At 43.0% G+C, this 19,026-nt stretch overlaps 1 protein-coding gene across 3 annotated transcripts in view; it reads left to right on the top strand.

Annotated features, from left to right (window-relative positions):
- Positions 1 to 18,809, top strand: part of LOC137151276 (tetraspanin-36-like) — a 57,842-nt gene extending 39,033 nt beyond the window's left edge. For all 3 annotated transcript variants that reach the window (XM_067545649.1, XM_067545650.1, XM_067545648.1), the window contains exons 2-7: positions 3,264 to 3,455; positions 6,955 to 7,029; positions 9,478 to 9,573; positions 10,490 to 10,642; positions 16,428 to 16,511; positions 18,329 to 18,809. In XM_067545649.1, the coding sequence (XP_067401750.1) occupies positions 3,264 to 3,455; positions 6,955 to 7,029; positions 9,478 to 9,573; positions 10,490 to 10,642; positions 16,428 to 16,511; positions 18,329 to 18,415 (687 nt within the window). In that variant the 3' untranslated portion in view covers positions 18,416 to 18,809. The remainder of the gene's footprint in view (positions 1 to 3,263; positions 3,456 to 6,954; positions 7,030 to 9,477; positions 9,574 to 10,489; positions 10,643 to 16,427; positions 16,512 to 18,328) is intronic.
- The last annotated feature ends 217 nt before the right edge of the window (positions 18,810 to 19,026 follow it).

Consider the following 19,026-nt stretch of genomic DNA (forward strand, 5'->3'; position numbering starts at 1 on the left):
TTTTTGTACCTTGCGTGTTACTTGATTGTCCCAGAAAACATTAGTAATAAAAATGTATGCTAAAGACTCAAACAAAACACCAAGCATCAAATTCTGACTCATTGCTTCCTCTCCACAAAATGGGTGCCCTGCTGAGCCTATATTCTGTATTAGTCCAGGTGAACCTGCACAGCTCCCTTCATGGATTCCTGTGCACGTTTCTCATGCCAGAACCATAATTATTCCAGGAAGGGAGAGTAGGTAATTGCCACAAATGGAGCTAGAGGCATATGCTAGAATTGCAGACATCCTCTGTTAACCCTTGATCCTCAAACTTTGCCTTGTGACTTAGTGGACCAGGAATCTTGGAATGACATGGGAGCAATATCCTTAATATACATAAGGTTTAGTTTAATCCCAGTTTAATGCTCAACATATTTGATCTCAGTAATGTATAGGTATGAGCAATGTGATATAGCATCAGAGTTGTGTGGGATGAAAGTAGCTTTAGGTCTAAAATGAGTGATGTACGTTGCACTTGAAAATGAAGGAGTGACATGCAGCAGACTTAGGGAAAGGGGGCTAACATATGGTGGAAACTATCAACACGTTAGCACTAAGTTTCAAGGACATTACTTTAAATTAAACAATACAATACTGGCAAACCTAATGGACCAGGGCATAGTCTTTCATCTCTAGGTTGCACAGTCAAATCCAGGTGTGGCCTATGTGAAATGAACATGGTGGTTTTCATCCAGTTTCCAAGCATAGGTGCCAGCAACACAGAAACCATTGACACTCTGTCAGTGGGCTCAGCAGAGATACCAATGATTGAATAGAGGCATGGAGAATGAAATGTCACCTTAACCTGAGAGATGGTCTCTGCACATCAATGCTGAGACATTAGCAGGGCTTTGCGGGGAAGCTTTTGTGTTATCCCCTGTGGATAAAGGGGTTCAATCTCCAGGGTTGCTAATCTAGTATCTTTCATCAGCACTGAATTTACATACATTTATTTCATTTTTCTTTACGAGCACAATTTTATGTGGAAGGATGCACCAATCTTCTTCCTTCTGAAAAGTAAATGCCATATTTCATTGGGCTGAGAGTCAGTTCGTGTATGAGAGTGAGGGTGATGATGGCTTTTAAAGACAGCTGAGCTCTTCTGATGAATGGGTCTTAGATTGGCTTTAACTCGTGCAAATTTCCTAGGGGGAATTACTCTCCAGAAAGATTTCTTCAGAAGTTTGAAAAATTGCATGAGAATCAGCTTTTCCCTTTTCAGAAAAAGAATGAGATAATCTGTGAAGCTCCTATACGGTAAATAATAGAGCAATTCCGGAAGAAAAGCAGTCATCTTTAAAAATAATGCACAACTCCATTGTGGTGGTTAAGCACAACGCAGGCTTTCAGAACTCTCCCACAGTGAAGTGAAATAATGGTGGGGGAGTGGAAGGGATGAAATTATTGTTTCTTAGACAACAGCATCCCTCTGACGGTGAATGTCTCCTTAAAACTGAATTCTTCTGAGTGCATTTAAAATGAATGTATGTCATCAAGAGTAGGAAGTGTACGGTCCTATTAAAAAAATGTTAACAGCTGCTGGTGCACTGTTAAACTTATAATTCACCTCTGCAGAGGCTGCCTTTCACTGAGAGGTGAGTGATCCCTGGGTTTAGGCTGCCCATATGCTCTCTACAGGCCTAGGGTTGTTCCCAGTGAAATTAATAACAGAGCTCTTGCTGGGACGTCAGTGAGAGCAGCTCTGAACCAAAGGGCCCAGTTCTGTGGTGTGATGAGTTCTTTGTACGAGGCCCTGAACACACTTTACTCCCATTGAACTCCGTGGGCCCAATCCTGTACCCGTTGAGATCAAGAGTAAAACTCCCATTGACTTTTATGTGGGCAGCATAGCGCCCAGTCAAAGTTGTGGGCACTCAGCAGGAACAGGCCCAGCCTCTGTGAAGTGCTTTGGACTCATCTGTGATGAGGGAAGCACTGTGTACACTTATAACACTGTGTAACACCACTGATAAATGTTAGCACACAGTAGAAGATGGGACCGCCGACACAACACAAGGCTCTTTAAGCTTATAAAGGATTCACTGGACTGAGTCTTTATGCAACAAACCATGGAGAAATATCCCCATGATCATTGGAGTCAGCTGTGGTTACAGAATAAGGAAATATCAGTTTTTTAAAATTTATTCTAGCCCTTAAGCTCCTCAAGTCACCTATTATTTACTTGAAAGTCACCATGTTGACTTGGGGCCAATCGTGCAGATTGCTGAACAGTTCCTGCCGGTGCTAAGCCCCCTCAATCCCCATTGACAGTAGTATCTCATACCCCTGTAGCATTATACATATATATGTAGAGGATTCATTTATTAAAATCGATGGAAGTTGAGACAGCGCAGCACTCTGTATGACTGGACCCTATGTCTGCATAGCAATTATCAAGTAAATAATAAATGCCTTGAGGAGCTTAAGGTCTAGATTAAATCAAACACATGACAAAGATGACGCTTCCCATTCTCAAACTGCTTTCTCGTAGATAAAAATGTAAGAAACCAGCTTGAGAATGGGCGGTGTCATCTTTGTCATGTTTTTAATTTAATCTAGACCTGAAGCTCCTGGAGGCACTTAACTATCTGAAAATTGTTTTCTGTGTGTATGCAGTGTTGTTGGGTTTTTCTTTGTTTAACATGATAGCTAAACCTCTGGAATGCCCTGAACTCTGATACCACCGAACAATAATGTTGTATCCTGAAAATGCTAGGACGACAAACATAACTAATAAACAAAAAAGTTCAGAAATTCTTACATATTTCCAAGAAGTAGCAGATCTGCATATCCTAACTGATTTTACTGGTTCCAGAGACTTATTTGAGGCAAGAAGTTATTATTTATTATTATTATGTTAGTTTAAAAAAAAATACAGACAATTGAAATAGGTGAGTCCCTATGGAAGACGCCCAAGACTTTTTATACTTGTTTATCGTGCTACTCTTCAAAGATCCTCCTGAAAATTTGATCTAATGCCTCTATAGCAAATTCAGCCCTGATACAAGAAGGTATAGCTCCCACTGATACTAGCTGTTGCATCTGCTGACACTAGAACTGAATTTAACCTTCTCCCTATGAGAGTTTGGTTTAGTTGAGACCTTCAGACCCCTATGTTTTTCCAGCTCTTTTCATCGCATAGTGACTGCAGTGAAAAGGCCAATATTTTATTCATTTATTATCCCAGGAAGACATTTAACAATTTGATTTTTGCATTTCAGGCTGCAGCAGCTGGTCTTAGCTACGTTGGGGGATATGTTATTAACACCTACAAGAATTATGACAGCTTCCTGCAGGACAAGTACACCATGCTGCCAGCAGTGATCATCATTTGTGTTGCCGTAGTGATGTTTATCATTGGGCTGATTGGCTGCTGTGCCACCATCCGGGAGTCACGTGTTGGGCTGGGCCTTGTAAGTATTGTGCATTCAGCCATGATCCCTTTCATGCAATGTCCCTGAAGCTGGCTAAATGAGTTGCTGGGCAGAGTCAAGCTCCACTGCAATGCATTGGTTCTACTGTTGACAGTGGAGCACGTCATTAAGCAGCCTTAGACAGGTACTGCAATGTTGGGACTCTGTAAAATCTAAATAGACTGAGAGCCGCTTTTCAGGCACAGAAAGAAAATTTGGAACAGGGTAAGTTGGAGGTGCTGTGAGCAGTGCTGCGTGGAGTAGGGCTGTTTTTTCTCACAGAGATTTGGTTTCAATCCATTTGCTCTGCTCCAAACTGGTCCCAGCTTTGAAGACCCTAATTTTTGGCCAGGTCTATATTTAAAACTTTTGCTAATTTATTATATTGATCAGGGTTGTAATTTTTAATGACATTTTTACACCAGCAAAAATCTTCGCATAGACGTTGTTATACCAGCACGAGTCCGTTTGCCAGTATTGCTTCTTTTGATTGATTGCTTATTTAAGCTATACTGGTAAAAGCACTCTTTGGATAGGGTAGGGTAGTAATAGTTTGTTGGTATAACTATACCAGCAAACTTTCTCTAGTGTAGACTAGGCCTTTGTTTTGAGCATGTAATAAAACCTGGAACCAGGCACGTTTTACGTGGTTTGGAGTTTCCGTGTAAACAGCTTCCAAAAGTCTAGTGCAAATTTCTGAAGCTGAGCACCAAGCCAAAGTCATAAATACATGCTGCATCACTAAAGACTCTTCGGGGATATAGGGATCTGCACAGTAGCAGAGATGAGGGATTGGTTAATTTTGGCCAAAGGCACAGAGGACAAACCCCTTTTCTTGTAAAAAGTGCAATGACATCTTCATTCTCCACACAGCATAGAGAAAGACCTTGTGGGGTTTTTTTAAAAGCATCATCAAAGAGATTCTCAGAGTAATCTACATGGAATTCAGTTCTGCTTCAGAAAAAATGGAGGATTGAAAGAACCCTATTAGAATCTGAACCTCTGGTTTGCAATAGCTTCAGATATTTAAGTCCTGTGGGATAGGCCACTAACCCAGCTGTGTAGTCCAGTCTCTGTGACATCACAAAGCAGTACAACTTCTGCGTTGTCTTGCCACATTAATGCATCACAAGGTATTGATAGTCTGTCTAATATAGCAAATCTCAGGTTCATTAAGCACTTGGTAATCTTGGTATGGAAGACAAGGGACAGACCCACAGAAATTGGGGCTGTCTTGAAGACTGGGGGTTGAGAGGCAACTCTATTATTAGCTTTCAAAACTGGGTCAGCGCACAAACTTTCATGGTGGTTGTGTAGGGAGGGCCTATAGGTAGCCTACTTCCTGAAGGTGGTCTCTCTGCCTGCAATTCCATGCCTCATTCTTGAGGAGTAGGCATAAATTGAGCATCATCTTATAACTGACAGTTATGGTAAAAGGTATTGCTTTAGTTCACAATCTTTCCACCATCCTGCCACTCTGCTCATCATTTGTGTAGGGTGCACTAGTAATGATGCCGCTTTTCTTCAGTAGGTCCCAAAGCACTTTGCAAAAGTGCCTACATATTATTGTCTCCCTGTTTACAAATGGGGATATGGAAGCCCAGAGTGGTGAGGTGACTTTTCCAAAGTGACACAGCAAATCAATAGCAGAGCTAGGCATAGGATGTACATCTTCTGACCCTCTCAGCCCCCAGTTCAGTGCCCTGACTAGTGGACCATTCTGGCGGTCATGTAACAAAGGAGAGGATCTGATCACCAAGAAGTGCCAGGTTTCTTTTTTGCCTTGTGGACTCTTTATTGAAAAGCTTTTCCTGTGTTAGTGAAAACAAAACGGTCTCAATTTAAGCACCTGGGCGGCACTCTCAATGTGGCCATCGGTTAGAATAAGTGGCTTGCGGTGGGCATCTGGAGAGTTTTGCTTCCTTAAAATAGAGGGACCAACTGAAGTTAGGGAACATGAGCTGTGGTGTCTGATTAGCTTGGAAGGTACACATTTAAAGAGGAAATTGTAACGCTTACAGAGCTTTCAGTTCCTCAGTAACAAGTACAGTGTTCTTGCAAAACTGACAAGTCTTAGATACTAGCACCAGAAGATTTGACACATGGGATCAGAGCAGTGTTCATTAAGTCCATTGTTTTTACCTCTGGCAGTGACCGACCAATACTTGTTGATTGAGAGGAAGTGAACCTGTTAGTAGCTACAGATAAACCAGCCATCCTAATCTGTTCTGTTGTCTTGCTTCTCCTCAGGCCATTGCAAATGGCTCTTTGCATTAGGCTACAGCTAACGATTAATAAAAAAAGGTAGCTGCCTGACCCACAGTTTATCAGTTAGATCTGCTGCTCTCTGGTACAAAATAAACAGGAACAATATAGCTGCTGTTTTCTTAGACAGCTCCACCTGATACTTGACACCTGGAAATATAGCAGCTGATCAGCTATTTCAATTAACTTTCCCGCCCTTCTGTCCAAAAGGAGCTTTGCACATCCAGGACCAGCTCCCCAGTTGGTGTAAATCATCACAATGCCTTGATTTCAAGGGAATTACACCAGTTTTGACCAGCTGAGGATCTGGCCCTTGGTTTTGAAAATCAAGATCCTTTTGGCACTGTCTGCAGGGGGAGAGTGATCTGTGTTAACAGAAGTTAGCCACAGGCCCCTCTTGGTCCCCTCAAAGGGAGAAAAGGTTTCTTGCGTAGTATAACTAGGAATCCTTTTCAACATCTATTGCAGAAAGCATGCCAGACTCCTCTTTCCAAAGTCTTGGGTGTTCAGAGACCAGACTCTTTCCACAAGTGGTGGAGCCTGCTTTTTAGAATGGGTGCTGCTGAAAACAGGTTAATGCTGTCTACCCTGTTGGCCAAACTGCTTTCAACTCCGGGAAGAGCCAAGGGCTCTGTCACCGTCCTTGAGGACCTCCTTGTGCTGTGCATGGCACAGCATTTCAGCAACTCTGCCTCTCTCCGCTCCTGTAGCTCTTCTCACAGTTCTCCCTCTGCATGGTTCTTATCAGACACTTTCCACAGAGGGGGACTCCACACCAACTCTCTCCTAGATCCCTCCTCTCTCAGCTGCACTGGGCTCTTTTCTTTTATTCCTCCTGGAGCTTAACACATCCTTTAACAGGGTGGGGCTAATAGAGCTGTCAGGCACTAGTTAACTCCTCATTGGCCACTGTGGAGTTGATACATCCTGTCACAGTAACCCTTGGTTGACACATATTCTGCATGTAAATATACTTTTTATGGTGTACTTATTCTTTGAAATAAGTCTTTGAGATCCCATGAAACGCTGATTATTAACCCGTTCAGCTGTGATATTCTGCTCCTGTTTCATAGAAGTTTCTGGAGCTCTTTCTGTTTGGAGAGACAACTGTGGATAATGACAACACACTTTAAACCTGACTTATTGAGCACTGTAAATCAATGTGGTGATAAATTTGCATTTTGATCCAAACATTCGGTCCATCCTCCTTACCTTTCCTCTCTTCTGATTTCAGTTCCTGGTCATTATCCTGATTATCTTTATTGCAGAAGTGGCAGCTTTTGTTCTGGGATTCATTTACAGAGAAAAGGTAAGCTAGTAGCACATCTATTCTAATGCTGAAGAAAAAGAAGGGATCTCTGGGACAATCAGGGTCCTGAGACCTCAGGGTGAGAACAGGGGTTCTGGACCCCAAAGAAAAAGCAATTGAATCAAGTGATTGCATTCAACTTTATTGTACTATAAAAGTGTATCAAGTAAGGTATCATATAAAAACTGGTGACACACAGTGGTCATGAATATCATTGTGTGATGAATGTATGGAGGATGTGTAAAAAGTTATGTATGTGTGCTGGAAATGTGTTCTTCAAATGTGTTTGGGAGGCAGTGCATACATTGAGCCTGTCCTAGACAAAGTAATTTGAATTCCCCTGCCTGACTGGCTTGATTACAGGCAGAGGACAATGGAAACACATTTACATATAAGGTAAACAAAGCAAACTAAGTAGCAAGCAATGGAGGAAGATGCTTAGTGAGCTCACTGGTAGAGTCTGCACCTCTGGAAGCCCTCCTGGCTCTTGAGGCAGAGACAACGGGTAATAAAATGGGAGCAAAAAGACATTTTATTTATGCATCTCTTACGGGACATGGGATACAGCACACTCTGAGCCTGTAGAATTTGGATCCCCTAGCGTGGAGGGCTAGAGATGCTGGTAACTTGATGTAAGTAAGAAAACAGCTAGGCAAAGATTGTAACTTGCTAAAATTAAGAAAGTGTGTTTTGTTTTGTTTGTAACCATACCTGTCTCTTTTTCTTTTGCTTAGTTTGACTTAAATCTCTGTTCTTTGTTAATAAACTTATTCTTAATTTTACTATAAACCATCTCAGTGCTGTTAGAGTGAGGTAAGTGTGAGTCCTTAATTAAACTAACAGGCTGGTGTGTACACTCTCTCTTTGGAAGCAGCAAAATTAATTTTTTGAGTGTAACAGTGACGGGGACTAGACACAGCAGAGAGATATCTCTGGGGGAACTCAGGAACTGGGGTTCACTGATTATTACCTGCATAGCAAGGTTGAGACTGGTTGAGTCTTGAGGAATTTGAGGTAGACTCGAGGTAAACAGACTAGCGTGGCAGGGAGCTGACAACACAGTTTAAGGCCAGGTCTACTCTACAGTTAGATTGACGTAAGGCAGTTTATGTTGACCTAACTATGTAAGGTTATGTCTATACTGGCAGCAGCAAAGTCGCTGCCATCAGATCGATCTTTTTGGATAGACCGAGCGGTCAGTGAAGACCCGCTCAATCGATCAGGAAGTCAATGCTGGTAATCCACCCCCTCAAGTGGTGCAGTGCAATGAAGACGGCGTGCAGAAGGGAAGCACAGCAGTCGACGGGAGTTACGCAAGCTACTCTGCATGGCTTGCGTAACTCCTGTCGACTGCCGCCGAATTTCCAGGTAAGTGTAGACCAGGGCTTAGAGAATACACTACAGTGTTCCCTCCTGCTGCTGTAACCTGTCTGCTATGCTGACCAAATAAAACTACGTCGGCAAGAGGCGTAAAACTTAGGTCGACATAGTTCGGCCATGCATTACTTGCATTACCTATTGGCTGTCAGTCGGCTGTGAAACTGACATTCTTGTCAATTTCACTGCAGGTAAGGTCCCTGGTTTGAAATTGAGTCCCAAGGGTTGGATGGTGGTGTTCCAGCAGTGAGCCCCACAGTGCTGACAGCTGGAGCCTCGCTGCTGGTGCTGAGAGCACGGTGTGTAGGCTCCACACACAGCTCACAGCTGGAGCCTCGCTGCTTGACACTGAGAGCCTGGACTCTCAGTTCCCTGTGGAGCGCCCAGCTGGGAGCCCAGGCTGTCAGCTCCCGCCACTGCCCCTCTTAACTCGGTGGAAATGCTCCTGGTGAGGACGCGCACCACTGGCAGGAGGGTAGTGTGGACGTTAAAAACCGCAGTAATTACTTCGGTGGCTGTAAGTGTAGTGTAGTAGTTGTAATTGTGTAGTGTAGACAAGGCTAAAGTTCCAGTAAAGCTCACTCTTGCTGAGGCAGAGAGATAACACAGTAGTGTACAACTCTGAGTGTCCTGAGCAGAATGTCACTCCTTCTGTGAATTCCTTTTCTCCCACCCATTTTTTCACATCTGATCCTTTATTCTCAACACCAGTATAGAAGGGTGTAGTGTGAGTGCAGAAGAGGGTTGTACTCACATATGCACTGTGCAGGATTAAACCCTAGGTAATTTGTGGATTTGTCTGGAAGAAGATAGAAGCAGGTAGGTATCAGAGCAACCTTCTAATCAGCTTGCTGTCATGAATGTTCACAGAAGAGTGTTCTTCAAGTCAATAGAATGATTTACGTCCAAGAATGCCAGCAAGTTAAGTGGCACCAGTATTTTACCAAAAGCATTATTTGACTTTTCATTGCAACTTGATTTTGCTGGATCTAGGAATCTTTCAGAGTTTCCATTTTAGAAATTTCTGAGCTGCTATCCTGATACAGAATATGCACTGTTTTCTCATTTCAGGTCAAAACAGATGTGCAAGACACAATGCATATAGTTTTCCAGAAATATGATGGGAAAAGTCCAGAGTCTGGGGTTGTGGATTACATGCAAGAACAGGTAGGAAAACTTCTGTTCTGCTGCTGAGAATTGTTTAAAAATATCTAGTAGACATTAAACAATGCATGCAGCTTTTTGGGGGAAAATCAGTCTGTTACTTTCTAAAACCTGTTCTACAAAATGCTCAGCACTATCAGTTCTTATTCACTTCAATGGCAATTGAGGGTGCTCAGCTCCTTGCAGCTTTCGACCATAGGCCCTGATCAAAAGTCCATTTAAGTGAATGGACTTAAGAAAGACTCCTATTGACTTAAATGGGCTTTAGATCAGGCCCTAAATGACTATACTTAAATGGTCATCCATATTAATTTCTCCTGCTTTCTTCTATCTTTGGTCCTATGCTGCTACATATCACCATAATATCTGAACTTTCATAATGAATACATATTAAGAGTTTTTATTGTAGTGTGGAAATTTGGTCTACTGATAGCTTCCTGAAGTACTGAAATTTTTGTATAAATCTGTGCTCCATCTTGATTGTAGCCACACAAATAATATTACTAACAAAAGACAAGGATGAATTTCTGATCTTGTTTTTGTTTCATCTGTAGTTCACATGCTGATGAAGCAACTTCCCTTTTCCTCCTTCCATTATTTTTAGACTGTACAGTCTAAAATAGCAGCAGAAGAAAAGTGCTTCATGGGCCAAATTCTGTGTGGGGCTGAGAGCTCTAAATACTGATTTCAGTGGGACTTGAGGGCATTCGCTTTTAAAAACCAAACCAAACTCACTACTGTAGTGATCTAATTCACTACATTTTACATCAGTGTGATCGCGGTGTTTAGATAGGTTACTTTAGTGTACTGTAGTTGTTTTATTAGTCAGCATCTTGCAGAGACTTACCCTGCATGACATTTCTAAGAATGCTAGAACTTAACTCTGTTTGCATTAATTTAATTACTTTTTGTTTCACAGCTTCAATGCTGTGGAGTAACTAACTATACCGACTGGGCAACCACCCAGTGGTTTAATACCACTGGAAATAACAGTGTTCCTCTGAGCTGCTGCAAACAAGATATTAAGAACTGCACAGGACATCTGAATGAACCACAGGATCTCAATACAAAGGTGAGGATAAATTACCCTGGAACTGGAAACTGCCACCAGGGGCTGTGATTGCATTAGATTCCTCTGAGCCAGCCAGAGACTGAAGCTGGCAGAGCAGCTGCAGAAAGCAGTCCAACCAGGGCCCCACAGACACTGAGGATCTCGTCAGTCTATTTTCTGTAATTTTTACTCTGAACATTCTTTTTCCTGTGCTGATTGGCCCTTTGCTCCAAACCCCTTCTGACCCCTCCCTTCCTTTGTCTTTCCATCTAGCTAATCTCCCCTTTAAGCCTGGTCTATGCTACAAAGTGAGGTTGATGTAAGCTGCCTTGCATTGACCTAGTTGTGTATGTCTAAACTTCAATTTGTCTCCCACTGATGTAAGCACCCTGTTACAGCTACTCAGTAGCATTGTCTGCCCAAGTGGGGTTGAGCCAGGGATGTCCTGAGATAGTTGCAATACAAGTGTAAATTCCATAAGACCTATGTTGATCCTAACAGTCCTCCAGCAGCTGTCACACAATACCTAGCACTGACCGCTCTGGGCAAAGTTGTGAACTCCACTGCCCAGGGGTCATGGAGAATGAAAGGCCCGCCCTCTGCAAATTTTGAAATGCCTTTTCCTGATTGTCCTGCTTGGTGAGCACGCCTAGCAGCTCTCCACTCTTGTGTGTAACTGCCCAGCTAACCATGATACATACTCCAACTTGGAGTAGACAGGAGATACTGGATCTCCTGGGCCTGTGGGAAGAGGATACTGTGCAAGCACAGGTACGGACCAGCCATAGAAACGTGGACATCTACAAGCAGATTACACAGGGGATGCAGGAGAAGTGGTACCACAGGGACCAACAGCGGTGCGGTGTGAAAGCGAAGGAACTGCATCAGGCATATCAGAAGGCCAGGGAAGCATCCAGTTGATTTGAGGCTGAGCCACAGACCTGCTGCTTTTACAAAGAGCTGCATGCCGTACTTGGTGGAGACACCAAGTGGATACCTCCAAGGAGCCCAAACCACTGACCCCTGCCAGGAACAGCAAGGACGAGGAGAATGGGAGACTTGTGAGTGAGGGTGTCCAGATATGCTGCGAGCCAGGACCTGTTTGAGGCTCCACCGTAGTCCACTCAGTCCCAGCAGTGGAGCATGGGCGAGCCCAATGCGGGGGATGGAACCTCTGGTAAGTGTGTAATTGTATTTCCCATTGCAATGTACTGATGGCACTCCCAACTTCACAGGACACAGCTATTGACCTTAATTAGTGTATTTGTACTAGAACAGGTAGTGGTACAACTGTGACATAGCCAGGCTACAATCTAGACAAGTGAGTAGCTGTTTCACACCTGCCCTCTAACGTAGGATGTCCTTTACACTGCTTTGTTTGTTTTGCCTCCCCTTCTGGACTGCTCACAAACAGCTTCTAGCATGTAAATCACTCCCAGCTATGTCTGTGTGCATTTGCAACCTGCCAGTCGCACTCAGACTTTTACCAGGCTGAATTATACCCAACGCACGCCCAGTCCTAGACTTTTCCCCAGAAATGTACATCTTGTCCTGCCCAGCTCTCTCCTGGATGATACAAACTCATAAAATCCATCATTTTATTAGTAGAAATGATACGCACAAATCCTTTGATCCCAAATGGAGTTTCCCAGACACTTCAGTTCAAACACACTGGATTAGATAAAACAATAAAAAATCTGAGATCGGATTTTAAGTGAATACAAGTAATGAAGCATAAAAGCCAGAAATGGTTAGAAGAGAAATAAAGATAAAATGCAACTAAAGCCTAATTTAACAATCCATGTTAAATTCAAAGCAAAGTTTCTCTCATCACACTCTCAATCGTCTTACAGGCTGAACTTCTAGGCCAGTACCCATTCTTCTGTGTAATTGCTGCTTCCTTTGTTCCTTCTGGTGCAGTGAATCAATGGAGTGAGAGAGGAGGAGGAGAAGGAGAGGTGCCTTGGAGTTTGTGTCCCTCGTTTTCATAGTGTCAGTCCCCCTCTTCCAGCTGAATTTCAGGAGGCAAAAAGTCTACAGTGGAGATATCTCCTGCTGGTTTTCTGTCTTGCGCTTGCTGACTCTGTTTACTGCTTAAATGCAAATTAAGCAGAGCACACATTCTTTTGTTTGAGACAGACCTATTTGCCAACTTCTGTTTGGGCAGGGCTGTGGTTTGGAACATGGGTTAATAACACCATACAGTGGAATCCTATAACTTCACATACCGTGTTGCCACACATACTTTATCAGGACAATATTGACCAGCAAACTGAGTTTTTAAATGATACCACACAAGGCATACCTCATACAAAGATTACAATAGTGTGCAAGGGGTGTGCTGGAGGTACAGACTGTCATGATAGCAAAGAGAGGTAGCATTGTTATCTGCTTTTTCACTCCCCTCCAGAGTACTGGAGGTGGGGCATGTAGCACAGTTTGTTTATGTACACAGGGGTGTCCTTTGAATCTTCCAGAGAGATCTCAATGAAACTTACATGGAGATACTTCGCAATCTTCTCCTGAAGGGTTCAAGGGACGGCAGCCTTATTTCTTCCTTGGCAGTAGGACACTTTCCCATGCCAGTCAGCAATAACCTTGGCAGGCACCATTGCATTACACAGGCTAGCAGCATATGGGCCCAGGTGGCTTTGGGATGCCAGCAGCAGCTGTGCTCTTGTCACCCTCAGGAGCGAGAGATCCGTTAAAATCACCACTTCCTGTGGAAAATGGAGCTAGTGGTCAGTGCCATTGCCCTATATTCATTTTCATGCAACCGAGCAATTCCTTCCTCCTTCCCCTCACCCCCGGGCCATCCTCACCATGGCTAGAGCTGTGAGTGGTGCCGTGCACAAGCTCTCCAAAGCAGAAGTGTCAATAAGCATCTCTTGTTTAAAACTTTAAGGGAGAAAGGGAAGGGAGCTCTGAATCTCAGTGTTCGCTTTCCGTTGTGACCGTATTGACAATGGTACCTCTGTGTGTTTTATCTGTAGCTGCTGCCCTTGCAGCCCTGAAGGGTTCCTCTTCCACACCCGCAGAACGCCTGAGCGAGATAAGGAGGACAAAGAAGAGGACTCGGGATGACATATTCAATGAGATCCTGCAAGCTAGTCTGATCAGACTGTGAGCAGAGGGCCTGGAGGATGAATGTTACGGACTATATGGAGATGGAAGCACCGCAAAATTAAGTTGCATTGACAGTGTTATGTTCATAGATACACACCAAGCACCACACAATTCCTAACAAGCCCCAAAACAGCAGGCCCAGGTAGACAACAGTACACCACAACAACCTACCGTGGCTCACCGTTAAAGTGCTCTTTCCAAGCCTCCTTGAGCCATGCTGAGCTCTTCCAATAGCCCACGTGTCTGACTGTTCGAACCCAGCAGACAGCCGCTCCACCTCTGCCCTTCACTCCAGCAGCAACTTTTTCTCCCTTGCTTCACAGATATATGCAGGACACAGCAGGCAGCTCAAACCATTAGGATTTTTTTCACTGAGATCCAAACTTGTGAATAAACAATGCCAGCATCCCTTCAATCTACCCAAAGCACATTCAGCAGTCATTCCGCACCTGCTGAACCAGTAGTTGAATCTTTCCTTGGTGCTGTCACCAATGGTAATCTGCCGGTTCCTGAACAGTGCTGGGGTCTTACAGATGCGAGCATCATACGCTTTCCCTCACCAGCCAACAGGGATGTTGGTGAAGCATGCCTGGTGATCCACCAACGCTTACATAACCATAGAAAAGAAGCTCTTTCAGTTGATGTACTCGGTGGCAAGATGGGCTGGTGCCAAAATAGGGATATGCATGCCGTTATTACTCCACCACAGTTTGGAACCCATTGCTGCAGATCCATCCACTGTGTCCTGAACATTGCGGAGGGTCACTGACTGTGTAGCGGGCAATAATGAATGGTCCTGTACACTTGCATCACAATGGCCCCAACAGTGGATTTTCCAACTATGAAGTTATTTCCAACTTGACTGGTAGCAATCTGGTGTTGCAAGTTTCCACAGTGCAATTCCCACTCCACTTCTCCACTGTCAGTGCAGCTCTCATTCTCATGCCACTGCGCTGGAGGGCTGGAGCGAGCTCCCCACACAGATGCAGGAATGTGGTCTCATGCATCCGAATGTTCTGCAGCCACTGCTCGTCATCCCAAGCCTGCGTTATGATGTGATCCCACCAGTCGGTGCTCATTTCTCAGGCCCCACAGTGGTGCTCCACTGTCTGCAGCTATTCCATGAACACCATCAAAAACCTTGAATTGGTTTTCACTATGTCCCACAGCAAACTGACCTTGATGAAATCGTCATGTTCCCCACTCATTCTGTTCTGCTTGTGGCTCTGCAAATACCAGAGGATCGTGCTCCTTTGCGTGCAACACTTATGGCAATAGACCAGAATTGTACAGGCTCCATGCTTCTGCCAGAGATGATGGAGAGTGAAGAGGGCCCAACCATTCATGGGATTTTTAAAAAAGGCATAACAATTAGGGAATATAGATGACATTAGGGGATGGAGACAATTACATGCTGGGAAGTTGACCCCTTGTTCCCACTCATCCCTATGTAACTCATTTCTGCCCCATGATGCATTGCCAACACTTCCTAAAAGACAGTGCTCTGAATAGTGGTGGGTTGCATACTGGGATACCTACCCATGGTGGATTGCACTGCTTGCACTATACAAGCACTTCTGGTGAGTACGTGCAGCACCACCGCAAGGAGCCAAGTATGCATGTGCACAAGCACTATACTAACTGCGGTCGCTTTATGCTGATGTAACTTGTGTCAGCAAAAGCTTGTAGTGTAGACATGGCCCTTACATAACGCCACTGAAAGGATTTAAATAATAAAAGAAAAGCACTAAAAAATCATGGAAGTTGACATTTGTAGCCATCACGTTCTCACATATACACCTCCAAAGCAAATTGCCAGAAGCTGGGACAGGACAACAGGATCACTCAGAATTGCCCTGTTCTGTTCATTCCCTCTGAAGCATCCTGGCATTGGCCACTGTCAGAAGACAGGATACTGGGCTAGTTGGACCATTGGTCTGACTCAGTGTGGCCGTTCTTATGTTCACTCTGTGTATTATATCCCTTTCCTCTACTCTTTGTCTGTCTTGTCTCTCCTTGTGTTTTTACTGTGCCTAGCATCATGGGGCCTCATTCTTGGCTGGCCCTTAGCCACTACCATGAGATGAGTAGTAATAACTTCATAATCTGTGCCTGGTCAGTACTGGATAGGAGACAACCAAGGGAAACCCAGCTGTGGTGGGAAGCGTGTTGGGGATTTGGTAGATGATCCTCCTACCTCACCACTGAATCAATCCTTCAGGTTGGGAGCACTATGCTAGCTCCCCAAGCTTTTAAATCAAATTCTGGAATAAATTATGACATTCATTCAATATTCATAGGGCTTAATTCAGAAAAAAAAATTGCACCCGTCTTCCTCACTTTGGGATCCCACAAACCCTTATGTTACCTTGTGGACCTCATCACAGCCCTCATGACTCTGTATGTGGCAACTTCCTTTATACAGTAACTGAACTGAACCTCATAGAAACTATAGGTGGCAGAGTTATTAGGTTGTCTCGTACATCTCCCGAGCAGTGCAAGAGCAGTAGCTTTTTTCAAGGCCATCAGTGCTGCTACAGTTGGCCACATGGGTCACAAGGTCCTGCCTCCATGAGACTGTGTGCAAAATCTGCCCCATTGTAGTGTATTTGATGGTTAGTTCTCAGTTTAGTAGTGTAATCACAGGGCAGCTAAAACTTCTTTTTCTCCATCCCCGCAGGGCTGTGCAGAGAAAGTGGAATATGGGCTGCAGAATGTATTGAGTTATGCTATGCTCGTAGTCCTAGGATTTGCCATCATAAAGGTATGTAATTATAACGAGATATATTTCTTTCCCCATAGAAAATAATGCCATTTTCTTCTCCTTGTTGCTCTATTGGGGTTCTCATTCCTACAGTCCCTTAAGTTAACTTTGCTGCAATTGGTTGCTTTACATGACACCCCTTTCCAGAGGAGCAAAAGCTGAAGCCAGGGAGGGAGTGGGGCGGGGCGGGAAGATAATACTGCTTCTAACAGCAACTTTCCTAAGGACTTCTACTTGGAAATTGTTTGGGATAACAAAGGAGACTGTAATGGAAAAGGCTTGTTCCTTGGTTCCAACCCTCAGGAAAACAAACCAAATCCACTGCATTCCAGCTGCATGGTCTTTGAATGAAGGGGCTTCCACAGGCTGAGGAGGAGAAAGAGGGAGCATGCCAATGAGCTGCTGCATCCTTACTTCTAACCTTGTGCCCCATTTTTATTTTTGCACCAGATTTCTCTTTTCTGCCTGCATGAGGGAACGGGAGGATCCTGCCCAAAGCTAGAAAAAGACTTGATGGGAATAAGTGGAAGGCTGAACTGTATTAGTCATTTGATAAAATATATAATTTTTAAAAACATTTTAAAGAGGGATGTTATGGCCTAGATGTAGCTTTTAAAAATACAATATTTTCCACAGTTTAAGACCAAATATCTCCATAGAATTAAAAAAAAATCCAGCTAATATTTTGTTTTAAAAAACAAATATAGTCCTTTGTGTGAGAACCTGAGAATGAAACTGACTGCAAATTAAAGGCAAGCAAGCATGAAACTGACTAGCCTGTTTTTATTATTCCAACTGAGAGAAATGGAAAAAAAGGAATCAAATTGCATAGCGTGAAAATTAGATTTTTATAACCCTGGCATTAAACTTTCTGTAATTATGAAAATTTGGTCCCTGAATTTTAATCTGATAGTTTCTCCTTTGTCATTGTCATTTTTATCATTTCCCCCTGATATTCCTATCTTCTTCCCCTTTGACTGGGGAGGATATGTAAAAAAACAATGGCAGGAAAATGTTCTCCTCTTAAATATATACATGCTATAAAAAGTCCTATCAAAGTAACTGTTGTTACTATTTAATGCCCGAGTCCTACACCTGGATTAATGTGGGAGCAAGGGTCCATTGATGCAGATGTAGATGTGAATGTAGGAGGGGGACCTGATTTGGTAATAAAGTCAAAAATTTTCTTTTCCTAGTCCACTGTCAGATCAAGATTAGCATCTAAAGAATATTTCCTAGCATTTTTTTTTCCCAGTCTAGTCTTAAATTACTTTGGTGATGGGGCTTCCACCACTTGCTTTTGATTACTCCACAATGATAAATTTTACCTTCTCATCACTATTGTTTCTTTGTTATTGACTGTGGTCATTTCTTCCATCAGTCACCACTTCTGCTCTCTTCTGATTGCCATAGCATATTATGGTTTTGTCTTTTATTGGATACCTATATATACTTAAACATATTACAGCTTTATTATAAATCCATCACAGTCATACTCACAGCAGATGCTGCCAAGGAATTAATGTTTCTGGGGTAAATTCATGGGAAAACAGTGGGAGAAAATCCAGAGTTTATATTGCTATTTAAAAGTGACCTTTAAAGACATCTTTAAAAAATCTATACACTTTTCTCAATTGTTATGTTATGTTTCTGTTATGTCATACGTTTAGAGCACTGTTAACATACAGTGCACTTTACAAATATCTAGAAGGCAATGTACAGAGTGGTTAAATATAATTTAAGCATAGATAACACATCTGATAAATTCAGCCTCCAAAATGTATAGGAAAGCTAAAGATCTCTTTTTTCTTTTTCAGTTCTTTGGGATGCTGAGTGTCTGTGTGCTCACATGCAAGAGGGAAGACAATGGCTACCAACCCTTGTACTCAGGGGTATTCGCTTGATAAGAAGCTGGAAAGATCATTTTTCATCTGCTCCTTGATGATAAAAAGGATTTGTATAGGTGCCCCAAATGGACAATGTATTACCCTTTTGTTAAATACTGTATTTTATTTACGTTAGCAGAAAGAACAGTTGGATTTGCAAAGGCTTAATGTATCATGTCAGCTTCAGGGTACAGTATTCCCTAGTAACAACCTGATTTCACATACCTTGACTTTCTTTAGGGCTGTTTCAGACTCAGGTGTGTGACGTTCCCTGAAACAACAGCAGATGGTGTGATAGACTCTAGGAAGAAACCCTATTCCTGCAATTTTTACATGTCAGACCTATTTGTAACCTTAAACTCATAGAAGAAATTGTGTTTTTAATCATTAAACTGATAATGTAGCCATGGTGCACTCTAGCCTCCTTTCAGTATTTCCAACAAATCACTCCCATGACAAATGTTCAAGCAGCAAAAGAAGTGTGCAAATAGAAGGTTTGAATATTCCTGTTTATAAGCAGTTATTTAAGGGTACACCTGGCAATGTTTTTTTTTTCTCCAATTTGTAACTGCTGTAATTCAGTTTGCTTTAAAGATGAGCCTGAATCACATTCACAGACTAAGACACCG

Source organism: Emydura macquarii, unplaced genomic scaffold, assembly GCF_026122565.2.
Source record: "Emydura macquarii macquarii isolate MOO-44397 ecotype Brisbane River unplaced genomic scaffold, CSIRO-AGI_Emac_v2 contig_1045, whole genome shotgun sequence".
Lineage (NCBI taxonomy): Eukaryota > Metazoa > Chordata > Testudines > Chelidae > Emydura > Emydura macquarii.